General features: G+C 38.3%; 1 protein-coding gene across 15 annotated transcripts in view; it reads left to right on the top strand.

Moving 5' to 3' along the window:
• ITSN1 (intersectin 1) overlaps positions 1–26,963 on the top strand; it is a 213,911-nt gene that overhangs the window by 104,117 nt on the left and 82,831 nt on the right. For 8 of the 15 annotated variants that reach the window (XR_011533735.1, XM_070597191.1, XM_070597197.1 and 5 more), the window contains 5 exons: positions 3,757–3,844; positions 3,983–4,122; positions 16,244–16,371; positions 18,838–19,067; positions 20,787–20,908. Coding sequence is in view for 13 of the 15 variants with exons in the window: in XM_070597191.1 (XP_070453292.1) it covers positions 3,757–3,844; positions 3,983–4,122; positions 16,244–16,371; positions 18,838–19,067; positions 20,787–20,908 (708 nt within the window). In the remaining 2 variants the exon portion in view is untranslated. Of the gene's footprint in view, positions 1–3,756; positions 3,845–3,982; positions 4,123–16,243; positions 16,372–18,837; positions 19,068–20,786; positions 20,909–22,666; positions 22,682–26,963 lie in introns of all 15 variants that reach the window. The other 7 variants (XR_011533734.1, XM_070597188.1, XM_070597187.1 and 4 more) reach the window with 1 other exon arrangement.

The raw sequence follows: 26,963 nt of genomic DNA on the forward strand, positions 1-26,963 counted from the left end.
TTCTTGATCTTATGGAGGAACCATTCAGTCTCTCACCATTAAGTATGATCTTAACTATTGGGTTCTTATAGGTGCCCTTTATCAGATTGAGGGGCTTCCTTTTTGTTTCTTGTTTGCTGAGTTTCTGTCATGAACGGGTGTTGAATTGGGCCATGTTTCTTTCCTGCATGTATTGAGATGTTTGCATAGTTTTTCTTCTTTTTTGTTGTTAATATGGTGATCTACATTGATGGAAATTTGGATGTAGAACCAACTTTCCATTCCTAGGATAGACCACACTTAGTCATGGTGTATTACTGTTTAAAAAAATATTTTACTAGATTCAATTTGCTCCTGTTAAGGATCTTTTCATTTAAATTCATGAGGGGTGTTAGTTTATCATTTTCTTGTAATGTCCTGGTCTAATTTTGATATCAGGGTAATAAATAGAAAAATGATTTGGAAAGTATTCTTTCCTCCTCTATTTTCTAAAAATATTTGTGTTGAAATGGTGTTTCTTCTTTAAATTTTTGGTGGCATTCACCAGTGAAACCTTTGGAACCTGGAGCTTTCTTTGTGGTAGGACTTTTAATTGCAAAACTTATTCAATAGATACAGGGCTATTCAGATTTTCTATTTCTTCTTGAGTTTGTTTTGACAATTTTAATGCATTTGTCCTTTTCATCTATGTTAATCAAATTTATTTGTATAAAGTTGTTGGTAGTAGTCTGTTGTTCTTTGCAAGTCTGTAGGATCTGTTGTGATGTCACTTCTTTCATTCCTGATACTGGGAACTTCTATCTTCTCTTTCCCCCTCTAACTCCTACCTCCTCCTCTGCCTCCTTCTCCTTTCCCTTCTCCTCCTCCTCTTTTCCATCAATCTAGCTAGAAGTTTATTGGTTTTACTGATTTTTTTTTTAAATAAGCTCTTGCTTTTATTGATTTTCCTCTATGGTATGTCTGGTTGTCTATTTCATTTACTTAAGACTCGTTATTATTTCTGTCAATCTACTTATTTTGGATTTAATTTGCTTTTGTCTAGCTTCATAAGAAGGAAGCTTTGATTATTAAATCTGGACTTCATTCCTGACATAAACATTTTAAGCTATGGATTTCCTTCTAAGCATTATCATAGCCACATTACACAAATTTTTATCATATCATGTTTTTGTACTTATTCAATTCAAAACATTTTTTGATTTCCTTTGTCATTTCTTCTTTGATAGATTGTTTAGAATTATCCTGTTTAGTTTTCAAATATTTGAGTTTTTTTCCAAATAGCTTATTGATTTCTGATTTATGTTATGATCTATGAGGATATTCTGTATGATTTCAGTTCTTTTTGTGTGTGTGTGTGAGGAAGACTGGCCCTGAGCCAACATCTGTTGCCAATCTTCCTCTTTTTGTTTGAGGAAGATTGTTACTGAGCTACCATCTGTGGCAATCTTCCTCCACTTTATGTGGGATGCTGCCACAACATGGGTGGACGAGCAGTGGTAGGTCTGTGCCCAGGATCTGAACTGGCAAACCCCCTGCCACCAAAGCGGAGGGCGTGAACTTAACCACTACACCACCAGGCTGGCCCCTGATTTCAATTCTTTTTTATCTTTTTAGGTTTATCGAGCCTCATTTTATGGCTCAGCTTATGATCTGTCTTAGTGAATATTCCATGTGCGCTTGTAAAGAATGTGTGCTCTTCTGTAGTTGGGTGGAGTGTCCCATAAACATCAATCACATCGGGTTGATTCATGGTGTTCACATCTTCTGTGTCCTTACTGATCTGGTGAATTCTTTCAGCTGCTGAGAGAGGAGTGTTGAAATCTCTCTCACTGTAAATTTGTCTTATTTTCCTTTCGGTTTTGTCAGTTGTTATTTCTTGTACTTTTAAGTTGTAATCAATTTGAGATATTAAGATATGACATAATGTAAATAATATTGGAAATTCACTGCTAGAAATTATTTGAAAATACTAAAAATGCATATACCTTTTTAAGGTATATTCTTCTTTATGGTAACTCTTTTTATATGTCTTTCATTAACTATTTATAAGAAGTTTCATAAAATATTCCCTTGGGAAATTTAGGAGTGAAGGCCATGTGTTTATTATCTCATTGAATATGTGTGCCAAACTCAACTTTATTATTTAAGATTCATACTTAGTGTGTGCAGTCATTGATCACAAAGTACAAATCTGGGTTCCTGAAAAAGAATGAAGTGAAAAATAATACACAGTCTGAAGAAACTCAAACATGTAGTAGAGAAGGAGATACTGGTCCCCCTTCCTTATGGGGATTATCAGATTCTTGTTATGCAAGTGAGTCAGGCAGCCCTTCTTATTGGTTTGACTTATTTTAGAACTGAGTTTGGGGTCGGCCACACCGAGTGGTTAAGTTCATGCGCTCTGCTTCGGCAGCCCAGGGTTTCACTGGTTCGAATCCTCGGCGTGGCATCCCACATTCCACAACTAGAAGGACCCACAACTGAAAATACACAACTCTGTACTGGGAGGCTTTGGGGAGAAAAAGAAAAAATAAAATCTTAAAAAAAAAATGTTTAAGTGAGTAAAACAATCTCAGTGATCTGAGCTGGGCTTCGTCTTGGTCCTTCGTTGTTTGTCTTGGTTCAGGAAAGAACCTTCGGGATTGGGTTGAAGGGCCTGGCCCTGATTTAGGGAGGAGACTAAGGGAAGCTCCATTGGCTGCGCTTTTTTGGGAAAAAAATCTGCTTCGTGTATTCTGTTTTGTCCAGATTTGGGCGGGAGTGGTGGTGCTGGATTATTCCTATGAGAAGATGCCTCCAAGTCCTTTCTGTTGGGCTGTATCTCTCTATTGTTCAGACATGGAGGATGCAGAGGGTTATTACACACCAGCCAGTCTGTATCTGAAGACGGTTGTTCCAAGAAGGGCTGGTTCTTAGCCTCCGGTGAAAAATTTTAATTAAGGCATTTTTATTTTTCCAAACCAAAAGTTACTACATAGAGGGTTTTTTTTTTTTAAATCAAGGTAAAAATAAAAGTCAAGTATTCCTTATTAGATGCTAGAAAGGCCGTTGTTTTACTGAAATGTAGAAACTATATAGGATAATTTCAGCTGAACTTAACAATACATTGCTTGACAAGTCACCCGTGAAAACTCCCAACAGCCTTGTACAGTGTGGTTTAGCTTTTTTCTTATGTCAGTTAAACAATAGTTGGACTTTAGTGTACCTGTTTAAAATCATCGCGCTGTCCTGAGTGGTGGAAAAACATGCACAGCAGCTAAGATTCTAGTTGTTAAAAATCTCTTTTTGATTTCTGTTTCCAACTTCAGGTGTATGGTCAACCTCGGTTCAGCTCTATTAAGTGTCAAAGTTCAGAAAAGAAAAGTTCCTCTTTAGACGACTGAGTCAGTTTATGAACCACAGGGTCACTGCATTTACATTTGATCCAGTGCAACCGAGAGATCGTTATTTCCCGTTTTCTTTGCTGAGTTGTACTTAGAGTACATTTTTTAAAGCTTATAAATAGGCAGTAAGTCAACAAAAATTTAAGAAATATCAAGGGAGCTATAACTGTCTTAACTCTATTTCAGCGAAAAGCATTTGGCAAGCAGTGATTCCTTGGCAAGTGAGCAGGAACCTCCCTGCCTAGCAATTAAATGCAGTTTCAGCATAGAGGATTTGGGATAAGATTGAAGAGCCTTTGAGGGACGAGAAAACTGACTGGTGTCTGCCCGGGCCTTGAATCTACACGTGGTCGTTTTCCCGTCATTCATTGTCGTGTTCCTCCTTCTCTCCTAGGAGTCTCAGCAAATGCTGGGAAGACTTATTCCAGAAAAGCAGATACTCAATGACCAATTAAAACAAGTTCAGCAGAACAGTTTGCACAGTAGGTGTTTATATTTTTAAAGTTGTCCTTTTCATTTTTCACTAGCAAGAATTTCCTTAAGTGAAACGAGAACATTCAAAACCATTTTTCCTCACTGCCAATTTGTTTTTCTCGTGTTGCAATGTTTTCCTAAAACAGGAGATTCACTTCTTACACTGAAAAGAGCCCTAGAAGCAAAAGAACTAGCTCGGCAGCAGCTCCGAGACCAGCTGGATGAAGTTGAGAAGGAAACTAGGTCAAAACTGCAGGAGATTGACATTTTCAATAATCAGCTGAAGGTAACTATTCTGTGTGTTCCTACCTGTATGTCCTGCCTTTAATTTTTCTAACTGGCCAGATGATTCGTTGACATTTAGTCCCAGGCAGAAAAATTTATTGTGCTGGTTTGTCAGCCTTTTTGAAGGCTTTCACATTTACAGATGAAACTCTATGATCTAAATTGCATTTTTCTCCTTGAAAATATAAAGATAAATTTGACATCTAGAAATGAGGGCTGAGTGGCCCCAACATGACATCTATCTTTAACCTGAATTACATTTTTAAACGTCTCCATCCTTTTCTCTATTGATCCCTACGTCAAGTTGAATTCCGAAAGCTAGGCCCCAAAAGCTTCTCCTTTCTTACGTTCTTTGAAGATCACTAAAAAGGAACTATTTTCTCTTTTAAAACTGAGAATTTTTCTGCCACCTCTTACCTTCAAGATTGTCTTTGAATGTAGGTCTTTGTTACCTCATATTTTAAAATTTTATTGTTTAATGGAGTAATTGCTTTTGTCTCTGTGGCAGAAGTGTGGTGTGTGGTTTTGTCACATTTCCATGGTAAATTCAGGAAAATGCTGAAGCTCTCAGGGACTGTAAAGGTGGTTATCACAGCCTCTTTCTGATTTGGTGATTTCGATTTAACTTTACAACCTTATCATCTTACAATAAAACCAGAATGCAAACAATTCATTTCCTATCAACAGTGATCGTATACTTTAGATTTAAGTAGATACTGCAGTTTTTATCAGTTATGTTCTTGTAAGAAATTGGATTTTACACTTTTTTTTCAGGTACTCATTTTCCTTTTCTAACTTAAAATCTTTTATACTTGATTCTGGCTAATTTACCTTTTGACACTAGGAAAAAGTAAAACTCCTTTATTACTAAAAATAAAAAAAAAATTAGAAAGCATATTTGAGATTTTTAGTTGACCTTTGAATTGAGATTCTAGGCCCAATTGTCTAGACATCTGAGTTTGAGGTATTTGTGCTGTTTTTTTCAGAGTAATAGGTAATGAGCTATTCTCAATTGTAAATTCCAGTAAAGTGCTCCTAGGGGAAATATTATTTGAGCCAACTTAGTGTGTTTCTTCACTTTGCTTTCCTGCTTGCTCAGAATGCGTGTGCGTGTGCATGGACTCTATATATGTTCTACATTTGTACATATATGATTGTATGTGAGATGTAGGTACTGGAAGAGCAGCTCCAAGTTCTCTGTCTCAATGAGCACAATAAAAATGCTCACATTAAGTCTCATTGTCACTTGTCACTACTTTAAGCAAAAAGAACAGGACACTGTGCAAGTTCACAGTGCTTTCTCATAGTCTCTTGGAATGTAAACTGTCAAGGATCAGATATCCTTTGAGCCCAGGCACTAGTCCAGATTTCTGCCCTAATCTTCAGATTCTTCTTTTTAGAAATGTGACTCCCAAAACAAGCTTCACTTATTAGAAAATGATACTCTAGTGGATGATTTTTGACAAAGGCGTAGACAGTTTATGGATGATATTGACTATTGAATTGCTGTTGCCATTTTTAAAGAGAACACCCTTAAAATGCGGTGTGAGTGGCTCATACTGTGTTTAATTAACTAATACTGCCTTCAGTATCAGTACGTTGCTTATACAAAGGCTAATTTTAGTGCTTTATTCCACTAGCCTGTTTCCAAGTATGCTTTTCTTTTTTTTTTTTTTTTTTGCTGAGGAAGTTTCACCCTGAGTAAACATCTGTTGCCAATCTTGTTTTTCTCCTTAAGGAAGATTAGCCCTGAGCTAACATCTGTGCTAATCAGTCTTCCTCTATTTTATGTGTGGGTTGCTACCACAGCATGGCTGATGAGTGGCGTAGGTCTGCTCCTGGGATCCGATCCCATGAACCTGGGTCACAGAAGTGAAGTGTGCCAAACTCACCCACTGCTGTGGGGCCAGCCCCAAATATACGTATTTTTAAATAAGAGCATTTCTTTCTATCTTCTTAATTTTCGTTTGGGTTTTCCATTATTAACTTTAATATGGAGAGTAAAAATGTCACAAGCCAGTATAACTATATTGTTTCGTTATTTAGCAACTCATTTGGAGGACTTAGCCAATATGTTATGTTGCCTTACAGTTATTATTTCTGGTATTCCTCTCAAACCTAGTAAAACCAAAATAGAAATGGTTAAATTGAAGAAAAAAAGATTTATAATTTGATAGAGGCAGATTTTAAAATTCAGTCCTTTGAGTATCTCATGACACTTGTCTTTGTTGTAGCCACATTGGAAAATATGAAGCTTTTATTTTTTACTTTAGAGCATTTATTCTTTAGCAGCTGTAATTTCTTGTGAAATGAGATAGACCAGGAGAGCCAGCTCTCTGACCCTTGGGATTTCTCCTATGCCTCTCTTGATACAGCAGTGCCTTTACAGCATCCTCACTAATGATGCAAAAGTTGCTTCTCCCTTGCCGGGAGTGAAACACTGGCAGTTGTCCAGTTATTCCACACGTCCAGTCTGATGGTGTGAATTTGCTGTATCCCAAACCTCCCTCTCCCAAATAGAAAGCAGCTGGAGAGCATAGAAAAGAAATTAGGACTTAGCAGTTTTACTTTATAATCATATAGATTGTTCACCTAGAAAAACAAAGTATAATTCCCTCATTATCGGCTAGTATGGTGATGCTGGAGAAGTACCTTATGGAGTGCAACCTTTTAAAGTTAGTTAACCAGAACATTAGACCTATATTCGATGGCTGGCTCCATAATTTAGGATTGCATTTAGCAAAAGGCAATTCTCTCCTTTCTTTGGTACGGAACTACTTGCAATAAGTCATTTGCTTATTTTGATGCACACTCAAAGTCATGTCTAGTTCCTTAGGTATAAGGTCATGGAGGAGATCATAGCACCCTGCTTTAGTCCAGATTCTGAGGGATAAGACAGTGATTGGAAGGTACTGGTGTATTTGGTTTCTTAAACAAGAAAGAATTCAGAGAGTAGTTGTGTTTTATCATTTTTCTCCTTTTTTTTTAAACATACAATCGGTTTAGCTCTTTCTACCAGATGTCTAGTTCAGATTCATTCTTCTTTTGAGGGTCTCTCCCTTTTTCCTCAGTTTAGGAAGAAATACAGTCATGCCTCCCCACCCAAAATCTGATAACCAATGATGGAAATTCTCAGGTCATTGATTAAAGAAGAAAAAAATTACAGTCAGGTTAATAGGTGTTCATGTAGGTAGCAACACATTCAACATACAAAGCATGTTTACAGTTATGGCCAAGTGTTGTTAACTGGCTCCAGATGGAGGGCCATGGAACAGAAGGTCTCTAGAATCTTGGACCTTTACATTTCTGTGTGATCTCAGAGAAATTGAGGGCTAATTCTTTCCTTTCAGAAAAATCTATTTTTCCATGCATTTTGATAGACATTTACCTTGTAGATGGGATATTTATTTTCCAAAAATGATCCCAAGACATGTGTCTTGTTTTTCTAATTTATCACCCAAAACCAAGAATTACTTGAGAAAGGAGACCAGGAGTCTTACTGTAGTGAATAAACTTTGCCTTTGTAAGTCTATAGAAAAGGGGAGGGTGGGAGAAGGGGAGATAGTGCCCTGAGATATTGAATCTCTTGTGCTAGAAATTTCCTGATTGGCAGCCTTTATATTTATGCTGCTTTTTATATGAACAGTAAATTTTAGCTTTTTGATGATCAGATGAAATCTTCGACCAGTGATTTAATCATAAATAATTGATTTTGTTGGTGACTATTGCTAGCATGCGTTAATACTTCTTAAAGTAGTTTTAATTCAGTGGATCATATTTGTTTACCATAATTTTATGCTTTTAAAATGTATTCTATATGTAATAAATATTTTATCCTGCTAAGAAATCAATAGTCTCATATTCATTTTCTAGAAACGTCTGTTTAAAATTATCTGTGACTTTCTCTTTTTTACCTCATTTTATAGGAAAATCATGAAGAATCTACATGCCTAAAGGGCACATTGAACCATTCTGACAATTGTTTTTCATACATACAGTGCTTAGGGTATAAAATTATGGTTCTAACAAGTGTCAAATGACATTACTGATAGGGACTTTCTGAACAGTGGCTCTTGACTCCACCTTGCCCTCAGCAATGCCAGTGTTACTGTAACAGTTTTCCTTGGCACTGACAGCCTGATGTTCCATATTTTAATATCTTAACCATGATACAGAGCAGCGACATAAAGTATAGCTTATAGTTTTCAAGGCTCCATCATATACCAAATACAGAGAGTCCAATTCGCAAAGAGGCTATATGTTGTGTTTCATGTTGAAAAGTTGAGTCCTTGTTGGTTCCCGTCTAGTCGCTGTGTGCTGGACAAGTCCTAATGTGAATGGTGTTTACATTTGGGCATTTCTTTCTTCCAGTCAGTGGCAGTGGAGGAGGCAGTGTTGCAGTGCCTGGCAGTTCTCCTGGGCTGCGTCATCCACTTAGACTCCTTTCTAAAGGTCTCCATGCCCTACTCAGGCAATGCACATCTTTCTCAGACTCAGAATGATGAACCATCTCCAGCTCTGTGCTTCAGTTTCCCCCACGCAGATGAGTGCTCAGTGTCTAAGATAGCATTTGCCATGAAGTGCTAAGCCTTCTTTGTAAAAGTTAATAATGATTAGTTGTTATTAATCGTGGTGTGTGAGTGAGTCTTTCCTCTTGACAAATTGTGTGTGTGTTGGTGGAAGCTCTGAATTACAAGCTGGATAAGCTTACTGTATACCGTGGTCTTGTCTTTTTAACAAGCATTGTAGATCATTGAATTTGCCACTTGGCTGCGAAAATTTGAAAGACAACACTCAGTCATTATTTGGGTCTAAATGCATTATTTCCATCATATGGGAGATTATTATAGTCAGTGTACTATTCCAAAAGTGGACAGTATTTTATTTCTTAGCAAAATTTGAGTATTTAGAAGTAATTCAGAATTGAGTTATGTTCCTTAATATACTTGAGAATTCCAGACTTCTTAAATTAGACACAAGATGCCTATTAGAAATGTAAATTCTGCCCATAATGATACCTGTCCTAAAAATTGCACCTGGGAAAAGAATTGTTGTTGACATGAGAATGCCAGTTATAGTAAATAAGGTTCTTGGCTTAACTAAGGCTTTTATGCTCTTGGTTTCAGACACTTGCTTTCATGGCAGGCTCATTCATTATGAAGGCAGTGAAAGGCAAAATATTTAGCAACCAGGGGAAAAAAGAAAAGAGCTGGAGAAAGAACTGCAGAACAGAATGAGAAGTCAGGAAAAAAGTGCATGCGAAGGGAAATGATGAAGGAAAGAAAAAGATCCAGAAAGAGGAGATGCAGAGACAGCAAGAGAAATCAGTGTGAATTCAAATAACAACGTTGCTTTCTCCTTTCAGTAGAATAATGTTTGGCTGTTTCATGGTTTGCTATCTTATTTTATTCAAGATTAAATTTTATTTTTACTTGTATGATTGTTTTGAAAAGACCTTCTGCACTTAAGTAATAAAATTCTCAAACTCTCAATGTACTTGTGATTGTGGAAACTTTACACAGATTCCTCGAGTATAGAAAAATAATTAGAACACTCCGAAAAAGACTCAAACGAGTTAACAGATGTTGTATAATAGATTCTATGCCATACCAGTAGGCTTGTTGATTGGTTGGTTGAGATGTTTAGTTGTAGTGTGGGCTTTTCTTTTGAGCTTTTAAAAAATATTTATCAAAAGGTAATTGGGGAAAGGGAAAAAAGCAGAACTCAATCTTTTGAAAAAAATGTTTCCTTTTTTTATTCTCTTGTTTAGCCTAACCCCTTGACAATTTTATCCTTTAGAATGACATGCATTTAAAATAATGGGATATTGCTTTATAAATAAAGCTCAGACATTTTGGGAAAACTCAGATTTTCAGGACAAAATGGAATCAGTTTTCTCTTTCTGGTAATACAAGGGTATCCACCAAAGCCTCTGGGGAGCCATGGAAGAAGATTCTGGATTAGCTCGTCCTGTGGCGGAGAGGACACCACTTTCTAGCTCCTCTCCCTCTCTGTCCACCCATCCCCTCCCCGCTCACATGCGCGCACACGTACTCACACACCCCAGCGCGCTCCTCTCTGCTCTCCAGGAGCACTTGTAGTACATTGACTACCAGTTTGTGCCGTGGGGAATTGGACTTACTATTTGGTTGAATATTGACTTCAGATTTAGAAGTAATATTTAAACTTGTTTTTGAACATTAGTACACCAACCCTTCTCAAAATTTAATAACTGATCAATATCTTTTTTATATTCTTCCCACTTTCAATGCCTCAAGAATGAAAACATTTTATAATGTTGTGATAAATGGGATATCAATTTACCTTGATTTGGATGCAGTTTCTGTTTTGAAACACTTAGTAATTTTTCAGATTTTTCTGCATGGGTATGAGTTCCCCTATCCTCAAAAGGTTTGTGTATTGGCTTTCTTTAATAGCTTTCAGTTTGTTTCACAACCACTTAATTGGGCTAAGTCACTGTATTTTAAAACTCAGGAGTCCTTTTAAAAATTTTGATATTGTGGGCACTGTGCTAGGTGCCAGAAATACAGAGGGGAAAAATGTGACCCCTGTCTTCATGGAGCCAATTGGAAATGTCCTATTTACAACCACTAAAGCGTCTCCTTCATAATGAGTAATAAACGTCTTGTACAACAACAAAAAAATTTGATATTGTGTACTACGTGATATCCTTGGGTGAGAAATAAAGTGATATGTATTTATATAAAAGCACTTCTCCTTTTGACTTTCCGTAGGTCTTAGGTTTATACAAAATAAACGCCTACACCTGAAATTTCTGATGCTGGTACCTAGATCAATTTCCTATGAGGTCAATTTAATATTAACAATCCAAAGACCATTATAAATATGAGATATGTCCTTGTTTTGATTTATAGTATTGAGCTTATAAATTTCAAGTAAATTAATCAATGTATGTTTGTTTTTGTCTCTCTTTTCCGAGAGACAGCCTGAGGCAAAAACCAGAACAGAGTAATCCTTCAAAAAGGTTCCATGACCAAATTAGTGATGCATTTCCATTAACTAATAGTCTTTCATAAGCCCCTTATTGTAGTTCATTTTTTTCTCTCTTCACAAGCATTTGTGCAAAGTTATGTTTATGAAAAGGAATTCCATGCATATTGTTCAGGTGGATTCTTCTTTATATTTCAGTTAATATCACTTCATATAATACATATCTTTTTGAGTGTCTTTAAGACCAAGTGAAGGAGAAAAAGTCGCAGTTTTTCAATCAAGTGACTCTGCCCCTTGCACAGCAAGAGAACAGCTGTCTTTAGTGAACTTGAAAGTGAGCCATATTTCTCAGGGCAGAAAGTTGGATCTTCTTGAGTATTCAATTTGTCAGGCATATTGCTTTTGAAATGCTTTGGCTGTATGCCATAGGATGTCCAAAGATGTTCTATGGTACAAATATCTTAATTCTTTGGGAGCAGTAAGTGACTCTTCCCGATGGTTGAAGGAAGAAAGCTAAAAGCAAGCCGATTTTCATTTATCTCAACTAATACAAGACACGATCTTTGTTTGCCAGTCACTTTCTTGTTGTGGTTCATAATTCGTGTTAGATCAAAGAACCCTTTGAGAATCAAATAAAAGCTATAAGCCTTCTCCGCAAGAAAAATGCCCATATTCCCCAGATTACATACAGTTTCATAGTGTTCACACAGCCAAAGCTTATTCATATAGCAGGTCAAGAAACTCTTCTATATCTTAGAATTCTAATTGTAGATAATATCGATGATAAAAATCTTGCTATTTTAATTTGTATATACTACACATTTTATAGGAGTTTTATTTTTCCCACATCTTTGTTTGTATCCTGTAGCTAAAACTTCTCAAATGCCTGTTTAATTATTTCTTATTTATTAAGAAAGTTATTGGGGCTGGCCCGGTGTCATAGTGGTTAAGTTCACGTGCTCTGCTTTTGTGGCCCTGGGTCTGCCAGTTCAGATCCTGGGCATGGACCTATGCCCTGCTCATCAAGCCATGTTTTGGTGGCATCTACATACAAAATAGAGGAAAACTGGCAACAGATGTTAGTGCAGGGCCAATCTTCCTCACCAAAAAAAGGGGGAAAGAAAGTTACACTTCATTAGGAGACAATATTCAATTATTACACCCTACTGGAATTTACTGTAAATTATTACTTAGTGTAAACATATCGTACCCTTGAATAGAACTCATAGAAGAAAAATCAAAAAAGTTCTACACTCAATATCATTTTGCTAGATAAATATCCAGCCAATAAATTGGTATGTGATTGTAGACTTACTGATTTGAGGAAAAAAGTTAAGTTAATTTTAGGAAGCGCCCCAAGTGAGATACTGAGTTTTGATTCTTAGTAATTTCACATTTGTTCTACTTTGATCTTAGTTATAATAGAGAAATAACTATGACCAGACTTAATAGAAGGGCCCGCTCTGTGGTTGAGTTCATGCGCTCTGCTCCGTGGCCCAGGGTTTCGCAGGTTCGAATCCCAGGCACGGACATGGCACCGCTCATCAGGCCACGCTGAGGCGGCGTCCCACGCGCCGTAACTAGAAGGACCCACAACTGCAAATGCACAACTATGTACTGGGGGGCTTTGGGGAGAAAAAGGAAAAATAAAATCTTTTTTTTTAAAAAAAAGTTTTTCCTAAAAGAATTAGAAGGCTACTTTTAAAGAACTGTAGTTGTCCTTGAGTTTCTTAAACAGTATTGAGCAGGAATGAAAGGACAGTGCAGCGCCCTGCTTCCCGTGTGGAAGGGCTTGATGTTCCACAAGGCCCTTGTCATGCACAGGAAGGCAAGTTGTTAACTGGTTTTTAGTACATCTTCTTTCATTCCATAGATCGCATTCTCAGAAGTTCAACTTTTTAAAAACGTTATCGACTTAGGAATCATAATTTTCTGCTTATTTTGGTTCCTGCCATCGTCGACGCCGAAGTCGAAGCAAAGAGAGTGAAACCCAGAATGCCTGCCTCGTTGCGGCATCTTGATTTTCTTACGCTTGATTGTGTATCTCGGCAGTATTTGAGTTGGATGAAGGAAATGGTAGAAAAACTTTGCAGTCTTCAAATCTGGATCATAAGACAACAGAGCCTTCTGTTATCTTACTTGACATCTGTTCTTCTATGGCTCCCGAGAGCTCCATTTCCTTGGAGGTACTGGAAGCTGCACCTTATTTAGATAGTTCCAAAGATAGGTTCAGCCTATCTTATAATGCTGCTATACTAAAAAAAAAATGTGCTTTTAAAATTTTTGAATATCTTCCTTTATGCATTTGATACACTTAAAAATTGTTTTTTAAACTGTCTCAGCATGATTTTTTTCTATAGCTTCCTTACATTCACTTCTTACCACTTTTCATTTTATAGTGCCTCCTGATATGTTCCTAGCTTTACTTTCATCTCTCTTGACTTTGTATTTGGTAATTATTGATCAATAAGTCAACATCCAATTACCAGAGACCGGTATAGAAAGGAAACATGCAGTGTAATTCTTTGGTAAAATGAAAAATCGTCATTGTGCACACAGTCCACCTGGTGCATTGCTCCATCATGGCCAGCATCCGTTCCGATTGGCCGGGGCTTGGCCAGACCTCTGATTCAATATTTTGAATATCACTCTGTCTGTAAATACGTTTTTCCTGGATGAAGTAAGAACTTTTCTTTTTAAATAAATGATCAGGTTCCTGAACGTCAGACTAAACTGCTCCTCCTCCTCCATCATTTCTTCTCCTTTGCATTTAATTTCAGCTCAGACTTATTTTGCTTGCTGGTTGTACTCTTTTGGTCTATTCATGCAATAAGAATAAAACTCTGAAAGAGACACTGAAATAAAGAATAAATTTTTATGGGATCAACGGTGTCTAGTAATTTAACAGATCTTAAAGCTAAAACAACCCTGAAGATTGTCTACTCTGATTCAGCTGCTGGCCTGTATCAGGCACCTAGGATTCTTTCTTCCCAGTTCAGACCCTTTGAATTATAGTCTATTGCTGTAAATTAGTTTTCTGAATTTATTTAAGATTTTTATGCAATTGAAGATGAAATTTTAAAATACGGAAAAAGTACTTTGACGCATCCTTTTAAAGCGTGTCAGCTGTTGGGCTAACTCTGGAGCGGGCCATCCCTGTCTGTGCAGGGGCTGACTTTTGAGTCCCTTTCTCAGGACATTCAGAGTTTGGTTTGACGTCACCCCACTGCAATTTTCCTTTTCTTGTTGAGATATTAACTTGAACCGTGAGTGCAGATTGCTCTGACAATAGGAATTTGCCCATTTTTTCCATTTGTCTCTGAAATATCAAATCCAAAATATTAACCAGATATTTTACTCGTATCATTGGAGATTACTATTTATGTTTGATTCCAAGTTACTATGAAAAGCAATACTGCTGAATATTTAACACATTAAAGGTTTATAGCCCGTGGTGTATGGCAGTGAGAAAGAGAATGAAAAATGGAACTCTTTTTTTTCCTCGTGTCAATTTTCTTCTCTTAGAACAGTCAGAGTGAGGCTTCATCATTACTTTCCAGTCTCCATTCTTGACCTTCCATGCCCCTCCATAACTAAACTCCTGTCCCAGGTACCCTTCATAATTTGGAAGTCACGTGCCCAGGGCTGCTGCCATAGGGAATGGTCCAGCAATTTGTACCTTACGAAGTTGCCTCTTCCTGCTGCCTCTTGCCTAGATATTCCCAGTCTCATTTGTTAGGTTCCCCACTGAACCCCATCCTTCCTTCCCCCTCTCTTGAGTGCCTGTTTCCCTCCTATCCCCCCTCCTGCCCAGTGCCTGCCTCCCCCTAACCTCCTGATCTCCAGTTAAACTTTTTCTTGTATCCCATTGATCCCTTTTAGGACTTTTCAAAGTCACTTATAGTATACAAGATGCGTGTCCATGCATTCTAACCTAAGAATGGTCTAGCTAGTAGGAAAAGGTTAGCCTGACCTTCAGGGCTTTTCTCTAGGAATAAGTCCATTTTAACGCTGATCCCTCCACGTTTGTTGTTCAGTCTCTGAGTGACTGTAAAGGTAGCAGTAAGGCAGGAGGAAATCTCATCTGGATTTCTTGCCAATGAGCAAGGCAAGAGAAGAAGGGCAGACTTTGGTTCTTAGATCTTACCATATAGACCCCTGGGCTGCCAATTGGGAGACCAGCCCTCATTAGCCAGACCAAGAAGTCAACTGGAAATACACTTGGCTCTACTGGACACTTCAACTCATCTGATTCATTGTTGACACAAATGAGAGGAATTCCGGTGACTGAATCTGTTAGTGACCATTGTACTCCTGTGGAATCAGAGAGTTTCCCCCTCAACAGGCATTTCATTGTTCTTTATGGTTTTGGATATTTAAACTTCTGACTTATGTACTTTAAGTATCATAAAATGTATTTTAAGTAGCCCGTTAAGGAGATTACTCTTATTCCTGGGGCTAGTATCAAATGAGGAAATTGGATCCAAGGTGGTGATCATCAAATTATAGCCTTTATAATTACAGCCTTTATAACCAGCCTGAGTCCTGGTTTAGTTTGGGGCAGCTGACAACTTCACACGTGGATTTAGTAAGAGAAGAGCCTGTAGAAGAGGCGTGATTTGAAGACAAACAGACCTTGGTGGGGAGAATCGAGGTTGTGGAGCAGAGGAGGTCTGTTTGTTCTAAGGCAGCACAGCATAAGGAGGTGAGGTTTTAGTGGAGGTCGTGTGTGGAGAGGTGTGTGCATTTTCAAAGCCAGTAGAGGCTGGTGTTGATTCATTATCATAAGAACCTTAAGGTTTTATTCTTGATCATCACCCTTTCTTAAAACTGGTTAAGTTCCATCATGATTGCTGAGTCTTGAGCGGTGTAGCTTCTCTGTGCCCTTCACTAGCAAGTTCTTTCTAAAGCACTTTGTGGAAAGCGATGTAATGTGTTCTGACTATGAAAATATAACCTCGAACAGCTTTTGGAGATGAGTCATGTCAAAACGTAGAGTGATTTTAGTTCCCCAAGTTCATGTTTTTCAAATCTGGAATGTTATCTCCCAGTGTCGAGGCTTCCCCACTGTGCAGGGTTGCATGCTGATAAACTGTGGGAATGCCTGTCGCTGCATGTCGTTACATGGACTGTTTCTTGACTGTTGATAGGAACTAAGAGAAATACATAATAAGCAGCAGCTCCAGAAACAAAAGTCCATAGAGGCTGAAAGGCTGAAACAGAAGGAACAAGAGCGAAAGATCATAGAATTAGAAAAACAAAAAGAAGATGCTCAAAGGTGAGTCTTTTCAGTTAACTGTGAACCCGTCTGGAAGGAACTTTGAATATTTACCATTCTTTGCCTGGCTTCTCCAAGAACTTACTGGATCAGAAAGAGCTTTCAGTCTTTAGTGTGTGTGTGTGTGTGTGTGTGTGTCAGCACAAACGTGTGTGTATGTATGTCTTTGCATATCTAAGTACCCCCTGAGGTTTTTAGTTAGTTCCCAGAGCTCTCCCAAGCTACTTCTATGTAGATAAACTCAATTATACAAGGAAATTGGGACACTTGGTATGCTCATTTGCATGCCAATGACCAAAATACTTTTCCAGTTCACAGCCTTTTAATAACGGTGGCCATCAGAGTGCTGGGTTTGCACTCAAAGTCCCTGAGCTCGCTGGCCACACAGGGTTTCTCCTGGAGGACTGACCGTGTGCCCCTCTGTCTTCTTTCTTCCTTTTTTCAACTGCAAATTACATTTGAGTTCAAAAGGAGAAAATTTGCCGACGCTGCTTTGGATGCAGACATATTTTTGTTTGAATATTTGTGTTTGTGATTTTTTTTTTACTTTTATTTGTAATAAATTCTAGTAAATTGTAGATATTTATTTTTTAATTTGCAGTGTATCTGATTTTGTAATTGGATATTTGCTTTTTAAACTTCGAATTGATTTTAGACTGTAAGTCTAAATGACCAAATATTCCGATGATATAGTATAAATTATAAAAGTTGGTTACTGAAATTAGACAAAAAAGATGAAACAGATACTTTAGGCAAGTCATTGATTTTTAGTGGGCTGAGCTCAGAGTGGTGCACGTTTTGTTGTGGATATATATAATATATATATAATATTCTGAATCTGGTGTTTTGTTTTGTTTTTTCATGCCAGTGGGTAGATGGTATGGTCTCAGACCAATTTGAGAATTATTTTATGGTTTTCCTAGGGGTGGGACTAGGATTATGTACAAGCATTAATTCCTTGGATGTGTTGATTAGCTCTGACTCCATCCTTTTCTTATCTTCAGAGTTTATCATTCACACTACACTGCAGTGAACTTTCACATTCCTACAGAGTAGAAATGAACACAAAATATCATAATACAGAAAAGTTAAATTTTCTGCTTAAAATTATGTGATAAATAGTACCCAAAATTTAACTTCAGAAATTACATGGTTATACAGTATAAATGGTGACCTTTATTAATAAAAAAGGTAAGCAAAATTTTATTATATTTTTTGTTGTTATAAATAACAGTTAACATCCCTACCCCTCCAAAAAATGTTTTCTTATGCTTTGTTAAAAGATGTTTTGAAAATTGTAAGTAAAATGTCTAAGATTTAAGTTAAAAAGAATTCTGCTGGGGCCGGCCCAGTGGTGCAGCAGTTAAGTGCACATGTTCCGCTTCTCAGTGGCCTGGGGCTCGCTGGTTCGGATCCTGGGTGCGGACACGGCACCGCTTGGCAAAAAGCCATGCTATGGTAGGCGTCCCACATATAAAGTAGAGGAAGATGGGCATGGATGTTAGCCCAGGGCCAGTCTTCCTCAGCAAAAGAGGAGGATTGGCAGCCGATGTTAGCTCAGGGCTAATCTTCCTCCAAAAAAAAAATTTAAATTAACTAATTAAAAAAAAAGAATTCTGCTGCACTAGATTTTCCCTTTCATACAGAGTAGAAATAAATATAGCATTCTTTAAATGGAGAATAAAGGTTTTATTTGTTTACATATGTTCCCTTGGCAGTTTCCTAATCCCAGGAGATGACCTTTGTGCAATGGCCATGTCACAGGACAGCGGTTTAGAGTGTGGACTCTAGAACTGGGCTGCCTGGGACTAAACCCCAGGCAGGTGTGGCTGTGTGACCTTGGACAAGTCATTAATATCTCTGCCTCATTTTCCTTATCGTAAAATGAGGATGATAGTAGTAGGACCTATCTACCTGGTGTGAGGGTTGAAATAGTCAATAGACGTGGAGGACTGGTTATTACTCACATTCTAGCATTTGTTATTGACATTAATTTCATTTAAAGTACTTTCTGATTTTATTAAAATATTATGGAATAAGAGAAAAATTGTTCCCAGTCTTTTCCTGTGGGTTTCAGCTTGAGGATGTGATAATTTTCAAGGGCTGAATTTCATTGCAATTATCTTTTTCTGTCAGCTGCTTTGAAAAACAAACAGAAAGTAGTTGAATTCAGTAAAATATATAGCAACTACTTCTTAGTACTGTGAGAATTATTTTTGTTATTTTTCTAATCACTTTATAAGATACGTGAGAAATTTTCCCTGTTTTCTAAACCGTGTGGTTTCGTCTCGCTCAGAATTGCAGCCCCGAGAGCCTTAGTTTCATTGATGCAGATTGCTCCATCTGAAGAACAATGTCCCCTTGCTGTGTAGCATCCCACTGACCAGATGGAGCTTTTCGTGAAGGAGACACAGCAGTGTTAAGTGGGAGTTGCTTCCATACTGTAACCAAGCATTTTGTTGACAGACGAGCTCAGGAAAGGGACAGGCAGTGGCTTGAGCATGTCCAGCAGGACCATGAGCATCAGCGGCCCAGGAAACTCCACGATGAGGAAAAACTCAAAAGAGAAGAGAGCGTCAAAAAGAAGGAAACTGAGGAGAAAGGCAAACAGGAAATGCAAGACAAGCTGAGTCGACTTTTCCATCCACACCAGGAACCAGGCAAGCCAGTGGTGCAAGCACCCTGGTCGACCGCAGGTATTAGAGGCCAAACGTAATTCCAGCAAATAAGCCATCTCTTCTCCCAGATCCTCTCGAGAAATCTCTGTATCTAATCAGGTCCTATCTTGGCTATATTCATAGAGTTGAGAATGTCAGTCTCCTTTTTTTGGACAGTGCAGCTGTTCATTCTCTAGGATCATTCCATGTCTGTTGAATTCTTCCACCACCGTGCCAACCTTTGGCCACCATTACACTGGCATGCAGAAGTCTTCTGCAGACGAAAGTGGCATGCAGTTTACCAGGCCCCATGCGTACACCTGTATTCCAGATGGAGGTCGAAACCTTTGCTGCCGAAACAACCTGCTGCTTCTCCAGTTTCTTATTTTCTCTGGGAATTTCTGAGCTGTTTCAGCCACAAGAAGTGGCACCTTTCCCCTTTGCCCACACTGATGCAACATTCACTGTCTTTAACCTATGCTGTATAAAACTGTGACTTTTTGCCCTTTGATCATAAATTGCCTCTTTAGCTAACGGTAACTGAAAGACTTTGAAATAGCTAGAAAACGTTATCTCATATCAGATGCAAACTAGAATGTATTTTTAAAATTTTTGTGGGCTGTGTCACATTGGACAGCTTTGCAGATAATACTCAGCTGAAGAGAGTGGTTGCCTTTTCCTCTGTATGGCAAATCATATCAGTTTTATTTGTTCAATCATCAGTATGCCTTTTACTGGTGTACAGAAAGTAAAGAAACAAACACACTATTCCGTAAAGGTTTGTTTGTTTCCTGTTTGCACAGTGGGCAGGGATGGGGTGAGGGTCAGAGCTGGGTCTGACACCCTCCCTGCCTTCAGAGGCACACAGTCCAGGGAGAAAGACTGGTGAGTCACCAGGTCCACACAGGAGTGGCCGTGCCCTGGGGAGGCAAATACACGTTTCAATACTTTTTTTGATCTGAAAATAATTTCACCATTACTTGATCTTAGGCAATTAGTGTATGTTCCTTGTGCTTCCTCCTGGCATAAAGTGAGGACTTTTTCCATCGGTCAGTGGGAAATTTTGCACATCATTCAGTTCGAGAAATTTGAAGATGATACCTTCCCCTCGCTGCTTTTCAGAGAACACAGATGGGTGTTCAAATACTTGCAGCTCTGGGGTAAACATTCCGAGGGCTGTGATGAGCTATTGTTAACCAGAATCCAAGATATCCTCTGCTCACACGCATTTTTAAAAATTTTATTTCTTTTAAAAGCTAAATTGTTTTCATCTAGGGTCCTTCCTTAGATTCATTTTTTTTCTTTTGGAAATATAGACGTACACCACTGGGGATTATCAGTAATAACCATTCTCGTTGAAATCAGCACTTAGATTTTATATGACTGCGTAAAGGACCTGGAACATCGTTTCCATGTCTTTTAATATGGAAAGTTATGCTTCTTCGTCCCCTCCCGAATGAGCTGGCTGATTCAGATTTTGGGTCACATTCGAACTGCTGCATTGTACTCCCCACTGGGTGTGGGGAGAAGGGCCTTGATGCTTTACAGATGTGCACTGGAGCCCCAGCCAGGAGGCAGAGAGCAGGGCCCTCGGACAGCCGCACTGCGCTCGGCGCTGGGGTGACCTCTGTTAGAGAGAATTCATTAATGACCCCTCTGATGGGTTTGAGTTGATGTCCATAACTTGGCTTGGCATGCATTTGTGTTCCGTGTAACGTTTTCTTTTTGTTCCCTTCTCCTCCTTTTTTTTGTATACAGAAAAAGGCCCACTTACGATTTCTGCACAGGAGAATGTAAAAGTGGTCTATTACCGAGCGCTCTATCCCTTTGAGTCCAGAAGTCATGATGAAATCACGATCCAGCCGGGCGATATAGTCATGGTAAGAAAGACTCCAGTGAAGGCGTGATCACTCTGCGTGATCAGCGTCTGCCCCATTTCTGCATGTTATTTGACAATTGTGAAATTGTGGGCAAGTGTGAAATCCAATAATCTAGCATCTGGGTTTTCGAAATGTAGGCTCAGTCTTCTTCCTTTTCTATTAGAATGAAAGATGACATTTAAAGATATATCCTCACATCACTTGAAAATAGAATTGTTTAAAAAAAATGGATTCTTAGCACAGCCTTAGCCTATTTTTAAATCTCTAAAGTTCTGGTAATTTCAGAGTTTAGAATATTGCTTATATATTATGAATAGTTTTTAAGAATTAGTTTTAAATGCAAAATATTTTACCATCATTTTCATAATTGCCAATGATAACTTTTGTGTCTTTCTGTCAAAGCATCTTTTTTTTTCTCTTTAATTGTGTAAAGTTTGAAAATGTGTGAAAAATAATCAATTAAATACAGTTAATCTGCTTTCCTACTCTATACTTGAACAGACAAAAAAAATTCAGGATTTTGCTTTGTCCTAGTTTATTTTCTTTAATTATAATAATAATTAAATATAGTCTTATGATTGTAACTAAAACTATTGTACCAGTTTGTGAGAGAATAAAGCAATGTGGTTGACCTAAATTATTTGTAAAAGAAAACAATAGTTCTTCAATCTAGTTATTAACTTAGTACTTATTCTTAGAAGTGGTCAAACTTTGCATTACTATTAGCATTTTTCTTTTTAAGGTGGGAATGGCTCAGAATTTTAAAAGAGCTACGAAAGTTAAGAATTGAGACAAACTTGTTTCTCATACCAGGACTATGTGTCTTTGAAGTATAAAAGGGTGTTGTACATTTGTTCATCTTGCATGCATACATCGTATCTCTGTGTGTAGCATATATGATCTTTACTGGGCCAAAATATCTAGAAGGAACAGTGTGTTTGGTACTCAGAGAAATCAATCCCCTCTCCCCTTATTTTCTGATAGCTTTTTCTCTAATTATCATGGGCTGGAAATAAGGGAGTCAGGCCCTAGGTGTAGAATCTTTAAAAGTCAGAACCTCCTTAACAATGAAACCCTCTTCAAATATCCTCCATGCCTTCATTCAGCGATTTTGAATGCCCAGGTGCGAGGCTCGCTCATTCTTTACAGAAAGAGCTGCTGGCTTCCCTTAAGTGTGGGCAAACACTCTGTATATATGAATGGTGATGCACGGCTGTCACCAGGCTGTGTTGGCAGCTTCTTCACCATCTCCTGCTTCCTACTCTGTGCTTTCTTATGGCCTGAAGCTGCTTTACTCATACTGCCTCATCTCCGAAATACTTTGCCTTTTAAACCAGATCAATTGTAAAATACATAAGTACCATGCAATAGCGGGAATCTAAAAATTATGCAAGTACAATGCGACATCAGATAGGACCTCGTTACAAAGTTGTTTCTTTCCATTGTAACCACAAAGAAGCCTAATATTTTTGAAACTGGATTTTGTTGGAACACAAGGCTAGAAAAGTAGTGTTCTCTTCTAAAGATAAGGAAGTGTTACAAAATGTTACAATAAGGAAATGTTACAGATGACCTATATTTTAATGAGAAAGTATTATCTTTTGGAAACATTGTCTTGTTCCAATGATACTGAATCCTGTTCCTCAAATTGGCTAGTTAACCCTCTGCTGGACTAGAGTTTAGGTGTGCGGTAAGAATAAAACGTTTCATTAAACATATATTCTGCCTTGCTTTCAAACCTTTGCTTTCCTGCTGGAGGTTAAAGGGGAATGGGTAAGTGCTCTGTCGCTGTCAGGAAGTCTGCATCTTCTTAAATGTTTTGTTCTTTTAAGTCACTTTGATTCTGTGTAAGTACACCCATCTTTGGGTGTTGTCGCAGCAGTGAAACTGTTTTGAGTTTGTGTAGTAGGTTGTGCTTAAAAAAAAAAAAAAAGAAAGAAAGCTGTAAAAGTGTGTGTACCAGGATTCTCTTTGCTAGATTCCATTTAAGGACTAGCTGGAAGGCTCTGTATTTGGCAAATTATTGGGTCGAGTCTCTTTCTCAGACCATGGACAAAAATAAGTTCCAAGTAGGTTAAACTTAAAAGATAAAATTCTGGGGCCGGCCTGGTGGTGCAGCGGTTAAGTGTGCACATTCCGCTTCTTGGCAGCCCCGGGTTCACTGGTTTGGATCCCGGGTGCGGACATGGCACCGCTTGGCAAAAAGCCATGCTGTGGTAGGCGTGCCACATATAAAGTAGAGGAAGATGGGCATGGATGTTAGCGCAGGGCCAGTCTTCCTCAGCAAAAAGAGGAGGATTGGCAGTAGTTAGGTCAGGGCTAATCTTCCTCAAAAAAAAAAAAAGTTCTAAAAAAAACTTTTTTAAAAAGAATATTGGAATAATTTTCTGGCTAAGAAATGCCTTTCTAAGTTAAAACCAGAATCTATAAATGACCAAAAAGGACAGATTTGACAGTATAAAAAATAAAAACTTGTATATTGCAAAATGCGTGAGACAAAAGATTGCTATCCATATTACATAAAGATTCCAAAAAGTTAATATGAAAGAGACGACCCACCCATGAGTCTTAGAAAAGTTGGCCAAGGATATAAAGAGACATCACAGATGAAGAAAAGTAAATGATATAGAAAATTCTACGAAAAGATGCTTCATTTCATTGGTGATCAGGAGAATGGAAATTAACAGAGCAAGGTAGCTTTTTTCGTCTCGCAACTGAACAAGTTTAAAAATGTGATAATATCCAACTTTATCAAGAGTGTAGGAAAGTGGATGTAATAGACATTGTCAGCATGGTTGTATGAATTGGCTAAGCCGTTTGGAAGGCAATTTGGCCATACCTATTCAAATTTAAAATTCTCATTCCCCGGGACCCAGAAATTCTGTTATTCTCCCTCCTCTGGGCTGTCTTTCGGCGCATGTGTGAATGTATGTGTTCACGGCTGTTCACTGCAGGATTGTTGGCAAATGCGAAAGAGGAGCAGTCCTGGGTCCATCAGGAAGGGAACGCTTTAAGTAAATTATGAGACAGCTAAAGAAAAAATATAGTGAAGAAGTTTAAAAAATTACATGGATCTGCATATACAGATAAGCTCTCCAGTAAACAGGATGTAGAGTGTAATTGTATTTTGGTTAAATAAAAAAACTGTGTGTGTGTATACGTGAACGTTTGTGTGTGTGTAGTTAACAGTCTTGAAATATGGATGTCAAACTGTTAACAGTGGTCATCGCTGGGCGTGTTTAATTTTGTGTGCTTCTATACAGTTTTCCTGTTTGCAAATGCATCAGAATTTGTGATTTTTAATAAAGCACTAAAAATCAATCTAACTTCAACCAGTGTAAGAGAACGTCTACCCCGGGTTGGAATGGTGTTTTCTTTGTCTTGGACATCCTAACTGTGTCATGAGATGTGGAATGTACTAGTAGGCAGGATATATTGGCTTGCTGAAGGGACGGCAGCCGTGTCTTCATTTTATGCTACAAAATGTAACATTGTAATGTGTAACATTGTAATGTGACACTCCAAATGGCATTCAATTGTACTATCTTGTGAGGTTAACGATCCGTTTTTTAAAATGGGAATTGACGTGTAATAGCAACAAGTTTTTTATTTCGTGAAGTTTGTAGTTAAGAAGCATGAATATGAAAAATATGTAGTAGAATATTATTGTCAGTCTCTCTCGGTTGAATAATCACGAGGAGTTCACTTACTTTTGTGGGCACAGTAACCATTAGATTCTCAATCAAAACCATTAGATTTTCAAACTTCTTTGAAAAATAGCTAACTATACCCATTAGGTTTTAGAAGTCTGACATTTCCTTTTTTTTTAACGTAGGCAGTCTTGGAGGGTGCTTTAAAAATATTTTGCTTTTGAAAAAACTTGGTACCAGCCCAGTTTTCTCCAAAAAAAAATTTTTTTATGGTTAACAAAAATTTAATGTTCTGTCTTATATATAGTCTTATTGTTGATAATAGAAAGAAATATAAGATGATGTCTGTCATTCGTATGTTTAAAATCTTTTTAGAAAAATAGGGAGAAACACATGAAAAAGCCAGTGTATCATGAAGTGCTCAATGAAATCTCACTAACTTAGTTAGGAATTTATTTATTTATTTATTTATTTATTTATTTATTTATTTATTTATATATTTTTGAGGAAGATTAACTCTGAGCTAACTGCTGCCACTCCTCCTCTTTTTGCTGAGGAAGACTGGCCCTGAGCTAACATCCATGCCCATCTTCCTCTACCCTACATATGGGACGCCTGCCACAGCATGGCTTGCCAAGCAGTGCCATGTCTGCACCTGGCATCTGAACCAGCAAACCCCAGGCTGCCAAAGCAGAACGTTCGCACTTAACCACTGCACCACCGGGCCAGCCCCTTAGCTAGGAATTTAAAAGAAGAAAGGAATCAGAGTGAACTCACGTGCTCAGGGAAGACTTCTGAATTGAAGCTTCTTGGGCTGGCCCCATGGCCTAGTGGTTAAGTTTGGCATACTCTGCTTCAGCAGCCCGGGTTTGGTTCCTGGATACAGACCTACACCGCTTGCTGGCAGCCATGCTGTGACTGCCACCCACATGCAAAATGGAGGGAGACTGGCATGGATGTTAGCTCAGGGCAAATCTTCCTCACACAAAAAGAGGAAGATTGGCAACAGATGTTAGCTCAGGGCAAATTTTCCTCAGGGAAAAAACAAAAAAGACTTCTCAATGAATAGCATGAGGAATTAGGAGACCCCTGCTCACTGCTGTTTTGTTGGGGGTTTATCTTAAGAACACTGGCTGGCCATCTAACTCAGCAGGTCCTAGACGGTCCAGGAATGAGTACCTCAGAACTGCTCAGGGAGCTTAACAAATAACCATTCCAGGGAACTCTTAATCTATATATAGGACTCAAAACCCTCTCCAGGTGCTTCCATTAGAGAGTTTCAGAAACCAGTGATCTAATCTAATCTCTTTTTCCTGTCAGAACTAATCCTAAATCATTTCTGGAGAATATCCTCTTAGAAATATCCAAAAAGGGAGACCTCTTTCGTGATTGTCAGCCATCACCCAGTCAATTCATTCTGGAAATTGTTTATCTTCTAATTTAGCGCTACTCTTGTAACAATTTAAACTCATTTTTTGCCTTTTCTTCTCTTGATGGAAGTTTTTTTAATGTAGTCAATACCTTGTTTTTCCTTCCTTCCTTAGATTTCCATAGCCTTAACATCTGAGCTCAGCTTGTTTAGTAACGGTTGTAGGATCATTGCTGTTTTGAGGCACCTTACACGTATGGTTCCAGGGGTGGGCCAAACCTGGCCCACTGCCTGTTTTATAATAAAGCTTTATTGGAACGCAGCTAGACTTGTTCATTTCCATATTGTCTACAGCTGCTCTGCTTTTTTGCTACAATGACAGAGTTGAGTAGTTGCAACAGAGGTAAAATTTGCCTACCTCTAGATTAGAGCTTTAGAAAACAATTTTAATATCCTCATCCAGGAGTTTGGGGGGAAACCTCCTATTTCCAAACTAGCAAATACAGGAAGCACGTGCTGCTGCTCCCCAGACTCGTCAGCACGTCCCGGGCAGCCACACCAGCTGGTCTGAGTCAGCACGTGGTTTGAACCTGTTTGCTGTCCATGTTCTTTGTCACGCGTGTAGGGGGAGAGGGAATTTGTTTCCCTTCTTTGTGACAAGTGATGTGGGGTCGGTGAGCCGAGGAGTCGAAAGAAAGATTTCTTAGACTCTCAAGATCTGGCAGTAGTGCTCTTTTATTTAGAGAATAGTGTGGAATAGCATGGGGACAGGACCCATGGGCAGTCAGAGCTTCTGCTGCCCCCAGTTGAGGGTTAGAGCTAAATTTAAGGCATAGGTATATGATTCATCTCTTTACAAGACAAAGGAAAGAACATGAAAAAAAGTTAAAATGGTATCAGTGCAGGTGGGGTCTGGTCATTGGGTGATCCCATGACTTTTAGACAAGAATCAAATCGGATTAAGTAAAGGTTAGAAAGGTTAGACGCCACCACCCTAAACCAGTTACATGAGATTGCCAGACAGCAACCAACTTAA

The sequence above is a fragment of the Equus przewalskii genome, chromosome 27 (assembly GCF_037783145.1).
Source record: "Equus przewalskii isolate Varuska chromosome 27, EquPr2, whole genome shotgun sequence".
Classification (NCBI taxonomy): Eukaryota; Metazoa; Chordata; class Mammalia; order Perissodactyla; family Equidae; genus Equus; species Equus przewalskii.